The following is a 7,111-nucleotide window of genomic DNA, read 5'->3' on the forward strand; positions in this document are numbered from 1 at the left end:
CAAGCGGTAGTACTACTTATAGGCGGTAGTACCCGTGTCGAGTTCTGCTGGTACTACTGCTACCTCTCCACGGTCTCGACTTTTCATGTTGGACTGGGCAGTAGTGGCATGGTAGTACAAAGCATTAGTACCACCTACAAGCAGTAGTACCACCCATCACTATAGCTCCACTTCCGCTTATAAGCGGTAGTACCGTTCTGGCGTCACTACCGTCTTGTGGCTCCTCACCATTACCCTGCTCTATGTGTACTACCGTCCGAGCGGTAGTAACACTTGTGTGCACGCTGAGGGTGTAATGGTTGGATTTTTCCCACCAATAAAAGGGGGTCTTGTTCCCCAATGGATCTTATCCTTTGAGATCGTGTTTGCCCTCATTGTTGAGCTTCTTCGAGCTTGCTATCTCTCAATCCCTCCAATGATTCTTGCTAGTTCTTGAGGGAAAAGAGACAGGAGATCCAGATCTATGTTTCCACTAATCACTTTCTCCTCTATGTGAGGGGAACCCCTTGGATCTAGGTATTGGAGTTCTTTGTGATCTCGTTCTTCCTCTCATATTCCTCCATAGATTTTGTTGTTGTGGTGGGATTTGAGTGTGAGGGAGTTGACCACTTCGTGCGTTCTTGCCATTGCATTAGTTGCATCAGTTTGAGTCAACGACAGTAATATGTGGACGTGAAAAGTTGAGAATATTATTACTCTTGAGTGCTTGGTACCCTACAGCTTGTTCCTCTTGGGTGCTTTGGCGCCCTAGACGGATGGTGATGCCTCGGAGCTCAATCATTGTGGTGTAAAGCTCTGGAAAAGCGTAGAGGTCTCCAATTAGGTTGTGGAGATTGCCACGAGCAATTTGTACGGGTTCCGTCCACCCCAAGGGTTTCCAAAGTGTACGGGTTCGGTGGCCGCCCCCAAGGGTTGGCATTTGTACATGGTTCTGTGACCGCCCTCAAGGGTCCCTTAATGGTATCACGGTATCTTGCATTATGCGAGGGCGTGAGGAGATTACGGTGGCCCTAGTGGTTTCTTGGGGATCATTGTCCCTCCATTTTGCTCCAAAGGGAGATTAGCATCTGCAATGGTGTGAACCTTTCTATACATCGTCGTCTCCACGTGCCTTGGTTATCTCTTACCCGAGCCCTTTACTTATGCACTTTACATTGTGATGGCCATATTGTTTCTCGTTATATATCTCGCTATCATTTAGTTGTTTATCTTGCTTAGCATAAGTTGTTTGTGCACATAGTTGATCCTAGTTGTTTTAGGTTTTGTGCTTGACTAATTAAATGCTAGTTTTATTCCGCATTTGTTCAAGTGTAAACCGTAATTATTTTAAAGTGCATATTCACCCCTCTAAGTGGCATGCACGTCCTTTCAGAGAGAGAGAGCTAAATATATGGATCCATATGTCCTCAAGAAACTACTCACAAATTATAATGGAGGCAACAAGGTTGATGAGGATGACCTCCGTATTGGATTCCCCCTCGAGGAAAGCACCGAAAAAGGTCTCTAGATTGGATCACGGGAGAACAAAGTCTTGCAACTGTGATAAAATTGTTTCACGTCTCCCTATGGGGGTTTCCGAGTATTTTTGAATTTATAAATTTGGAATTAGGTTAGTCAGAGCCTCATGGGCCCCACAAGCTCACATGGCACGCCTTACCCCTCGTGACTCGCCAGGTGTGCTTGTGCCTCCCTCAGCTAGTGTGTCGTACCTCCCCGAAGATTCTAGGGTCTTTCGTAGTCCAGAAAAAAAATACCATTAAGTTTTATCGTGGTTGAACTTTGTTTGTTACGGTTTTTCTATGAAATAAATAAATAGATAAAAAAACATAAACTTGCACTAGGCGCTAAGTTAATAAGTTAGCCCCCAAAAATGATATAGAATGACATATAAAGCATACATGATTGATAATATAATATCATGAAACAATCAAAAAAATATAGATATGTTGAGGACATATCAGTTGTATGCACATGCCATCATTCTAAACCCTAGACCCCAAGGTGACAATGGTTGGGATATCTACAGGGATGACTTTCACTTCAGGAGTTCGTGTATTCACTATGTGTTAATGCTTTGTTCTGGTTCTCTATTAAAAGGATTTTGCATGCTTTTCTTTGGAATATGTTAATGACTTATAGATTTGGCATGCTTTTTTGGAATGCCTCATTCTCACAATGACATCAATTTGCCTCTGTGATCTCCTATGTTCAGGAGACTTTGCAATGGGGAATCGCCGTCCTTCAACTACACTGTCAACGGTCGCGACTACAACATGGGACAGTGTGTTGCCGATGGTATCTATACTTAGTGGGTGGCATTTGTGAAGAACATATCTGATCACAAGGCAACAAAAAAATCCACTTTGCAACAATGCAGGGAACAACTAGGAAGGATGTGGAGAAGACATTTGGATTGCTTCAAGCTCGTTGGGGAATTGCTTGTAGAGATGCAATGATACGAGAACCAGAGACTTCGTGGCAGCTAATGACATGTTGTGTAATTTTGCATAATATGATTGTTGAGGACAAGGGTGATATGCTCGCCCAAACCAATGAATTTGAAGCGCTTGGGGAACAAGTCCACATCCCGAAAGATTGAGGTGTAGACCAGCCTATGAATTTTTAACAGATGCATCAGAATCTTCGATCTTCGAGATCATCTGTGCAGGCGCATATACTCAATTATTTTCTGGAGCATATGTTGACCCACAATGAAACAAAGAACTAATGTTTGAATTGGGCACCTAAAACAATTTCTTATGTTCGAACTATGTTTTTTGCTACCAATGAATAATTATTTATGTGTGCCATTCACGTATATGATGTATGTGTATGGATTTGCATGAGTTTAAGGGTTTGGATTAGAGGTGTCTCACTGTCCTGCGGGGCAAATGAGGGGTCGCCCGATGCTATCTGTGATAACGACTGTACGCGCCTGCGGGCATATTGGGGGCGGATATGACAAGTCCGGCTATAGATGCTAGTTGGCCTCCTTTGTTTGAAGTAATTCTGTATGAATTATATAAAAGGATAAATATTTTATGTCCCTAATAGTGTCCCACTCTGCAGTTTTACTCGTAGTTTTCAAAAACCCTCGATTCTGCCCAAGCCACTTTGCTCCTTTTATGTTTTTGCCATTCGACCGTTTGAGTGCCATTTCGAAAAGATCATAACACGTTGATAGTAACTCAAAAGATTGGCTAATAAGATATTAAAATGTTCAGAAAAACATCACCTATATGTGCATATCATTTGCGTTCATGACAAAAGTGTTGGAATGTCTCTGTCTCAATCTGAGCTTATGTGATCTCAAAATGAGCAGTAAAATTCAAAAAAAAATGAAAAAATAATCATTTTTTATTTTATTTTTGGTTAATAGGAATGGATTCGTATTCCTAGGTAGGATTGGTTTCCTACATGTCTTTCACACTTCAAAGAAAAGAAAAAAAGACATTAGCTTAGACCTATCGAAAATCAGAATCTCTATCGTATGAATCAAATGACACACTCCTTTCCTATGCCCTTTCGATTTTCAGGCAACTTAACAACAGCTACTGGGATCGAGATTACCCATGTGGAAGGGAGCAATGAAAGTCGACCAGCCCATCCTTTTGCATGTGCACATTGTCACAACGGAAACGTGACAACCGTGACAGCGTGCGTTGAACAGAGTTGGTTAGCAAGCAGCCACCACGGCAAAAACTAGCTTAGAGCAACTACAATAAGATACAGTCAGCAGTCTGCAAGGTTTAAAATAATATATTTATACTGAGTTGGATGAGAGAAAAAGAGGAGAAAGAAGAGAAGCGGGCTCTTCATGAAGAGTCAGCTCTAGCACGTGCTCCTAGGCGCTTTGTGAGAATGAAAGGTGGATCATATATGATAAAGGTAGTACTCTTTTATACTCCCTCCGTTCTAAAATATAAGAGCTTTTAGAGATTTCATTAAAAGACTACATACGGAGCAAAATGAGTGAATCTACACTTTACAATATGTCTATGTACATCCGTATATAGTTTATAATGCAATCTTTAAAAGGTCTTATATTTAGGAACGGAGGGAGTAGTTAACTATTGTACAACCTATCTATAAAATGAACTATAAAATGGCTTATAGCCAGCAGTTGGCTATACTATTAACCATGCTCTTAAGCAGCAGTAAGATGGAGAGATGGAGAAAAAGCAAAGGCAAAAGGCACCCACATCCACTGAAGCACACCCGCCGCTGCCCCCCGGCCAGTCGTAGATTAAACTCGGGAGAAGAATCTCCCCAATAATATGGTCGAGCGGAGCACGCACACATATCACCTCTCATCGATCCGGCCAAAAGCGAGGCGAAAGACCATCGATCTCGCCGCAAAAGATACAAGTGGAACTGCGGAGAGGAGCAAAGCGAGCGCATCGCGCAGGGGGCGCTCCAGCTTTTCTCCCACTCAAAAGAATACACATCGCCACACCGCATAGCCTAGCTATTAGCTAACTAACAATTCCGCATAGGCGCACAGGCCAGCTGATCCCCTACGTAGGAGTACGTGCAGCTCGCCGGCCATTAAAATCCCTCGGCGCCACGTTGCGGTAACCCTCATGTTGCCCCCTCGCCGTAGCTTACATGGATACGCTGTTTAGGTTGGTTAGCCTCCAAGCCTCCGAGCAGCAGCAGCAGCAGCAATCGGCGTCGTACAACTCCAGGAGCACCACCTCCAGCGGCTCCCGGTCGTCTTCCCACCAGACCAACGCCTCCTACAACTACTACCACCACAGCACCAGCAGCGGCGGCGGGGGCGGGGGCGGCGGCGGCGGGCAGTACTACTACAGCCAGCAGCAGCCGCAGCAGTCCTACTACCTGGAGCCGTACCAAGAAGAATGCGGTGGCAACGCCCACCAGCACCACCTCTACATGGATGAAGACTTCTCCTCCTCGTCCTCGTCGAGGCAGCACTTCCACTCGCACGGCGGGGCGGCCGGCCAGCCGCCCACGTCGTCTGCCACGCCCACTGCGCCCACGCCCCCGCTCTCCACATCGTCCACGGCTGGCGGGGCGGGCCACGCGCTCTTCGAGGCGGCCGACCTGTCTTTCCCGCCGGACCTCAACCTCGACTTCTCGTCCCCGGCGTCATCGTCCGGCGCTGGGGGTACAGCGTCATCGGGCGCGGTTGGGGGAGGTGGCGGCGGGAGGTGGGCCAGCCAGCTGCTCATGGAGTGCGCGCGCGCCGTTGCTACGCGCGAGAGCCAGCGCGTGCAACAGCTCATGTGGATGCTCAACGAGCTGGCGTCGCCGTACGGGGACGTGGAGCAGAAGCTCGCGTCCTACTTCCTGCAGGGTCTCTTCGCGCGGCTCACAGCGTCCGGTCCCCGGACGCTGCGCACGCTCGCGGCGGCGACCGACCGGAACACATCCTTCGACTCCACGCGCCGCACCGCGCTGCGGTTCCAGGAGCTCAGCCCCTGGTCGTCGTTCGGGCACGTGGCCGCCAACGGTGCCATACTGGAATCTTTCTTGGAGGCCGCGGCCGCGTCGTCGGAGCCGCAGAGGTTTCACATCCTCGACCTCAGCAACACCTTCTGCACGCAGTGGCCGACGCTGCTCGAGGCCCTGGCCACGCGGTCCCCCGACGACACGCCGCACCTGTCCATCACCACCGTCGTCTCGGCCGCGCCGTCGGCTCCGACGTCCGCCGTGCAGCGCGTCATGCGGGAAATCGGGCAACGCATGGAGAAGTTCGCGCGGCTGATGGGCGTGCCCTTCCGCTTCCGCGCCGTGCACCACTCCGGGGACCTCGCGGAGCTCGACCTCGACTCGCTCGACCTGCGCGAGGGCGGCGCAAACACCGGCATCGCCGTCAACTGCATGAACTCCCTGCGCGGCGTGGTGCCGGGCGGTGCCCGCCGGCGCGGGGTGTTCGCCGCGTCCCTCCGCCGCCTCGAACCTCGGATCGTCACCGTGGTCGAGGAGGAGGCAGACCTGGTGGCGACCGACCCCGACGCGTCCGACGAAGGCTGCGACACGGAGGCGGCATTCCTGAAGGTGTTCGGCGAGGGCTTACGGTTCTTCTCGGCTTACATGGACTCGCTAGAGGAAAGCTTCCCCAAGACCAGCAACGAGAGGCTGGCATTGGAGAGGGGAGCAGGGCGCGCCATTGTGGACCTGGTCTCGTGCCCAGCGTCGGAGTCCATGGAGCGGCGGGAGACGGCGGCGGCATGGGCGCGGCGCTTGCGGTCGGCCGGGTTCTCACCGGTGCCATTCAGCGAGGACGTAGCCGACGACGTGCGGTCACTACTGCGCCGGTATCGGGAGGGCTGGTCGATGCGGGAGGCCAGCACGGATGAGTCGGCGGCCGGAGCTGGCGTGTTCCTCGCGTGGAAGGAGCAGCCTCTGGTGTGGGCAAGCGCTTGGAGGCCATGATCGAGATGGAGATGGAAATGGAGCGAGGTCAGCAATGCACGTGCAAGGATTGGATGCAGCCATGCATTGGGTCCTCAGATCAACGGTACGCGCATGTAGGGTTTTGAAGCGGCGCAGGCAAGCGTAGGAAGGCGACAGACATTAATGGATAGCTCACGTACGTATGTTGGAGGTGATCGAGGAGGTGGGTGATCATAGCTTTAGCTCTTAGACTCGCATCGATTTTTATCATCGTTCGCCACAAGTTCTTGGCGTACGCCATGATTTGATTTGTTTCCTTAATTTCTTTGCTCTTTGCTTTGTGTTTTCGTCTTGTAAGGTTAACAAATTATTCTTCCATCCTTTTGGAGCAAACTTACGTGCATGCTTCTGTCATACAGCGGGAACCCCTATAGATAGCTAGCTAGCTAGGTTTGCATTATCGGTGCATGATTTACATTTCCATGTTTCTTGTCTTGTTGAGATGTCAGTTCTTGTCTTCCTGATGGGAAGTTTAGGACAGACACTTGCACGGCCTACTACTTTTGGTCATCTAACATGAACCACTGAAACTTTGATAGACCATTACGTACGTGTTAGTTTCTACTGTATTAGTTTCAGGAATGATGTCGTTTTTTTCCCTCCTGGCATATCCCGTATTCACATAGCATAACACATACTTTACCTGATTCGACAGAATAGCACTAGGTCAATGTTCAAAGGGATATCT

The 7,111-nt window shown here is 49.4% G+C and overlaps 1 protein-coding gene across 1 annotated transcript; it reads left to right on the forward strand.

Annotated features, from left to right (window-relative positions):
* The first annotated feature begins 4,245 nt into the window (after nt 1-4,245).
* LOC123425503 (protein SHORT-ROOT 1) lies at nt 4,246-6,777 on the forward strand. The gene has a single exon (XM_045109197.1). The coding sequence runs from the start codon at nt 4,609-4,611 to the stop codon at nt 6,400-6,402; it is 1,794 nt and encodes a 597-aa protein (XP_044965132.1). The 5' UTR covers nt 4,246-4,608; the 3' UTR covers nt 6,403-6,777.
* The last annotated feature ends 334 nt before the right edge of the window (nt 6,778-7,111 follow it).

This window comes from Hordeum vulgare, chromosome 2H (assembly GCF_904849725.1).
Source record: "Hordeum vulgare subsp. vulgare chromosome 2H, MorexV3_pseudomolecules_assembly, whole genome shotgun sequence".
Lineage (NCBI taxonomy): Eukaryota > Viridiplantae > Streptophyta > Magnoliopsida > Poales > Poaceae > Hordeum > Hordeum vulgare.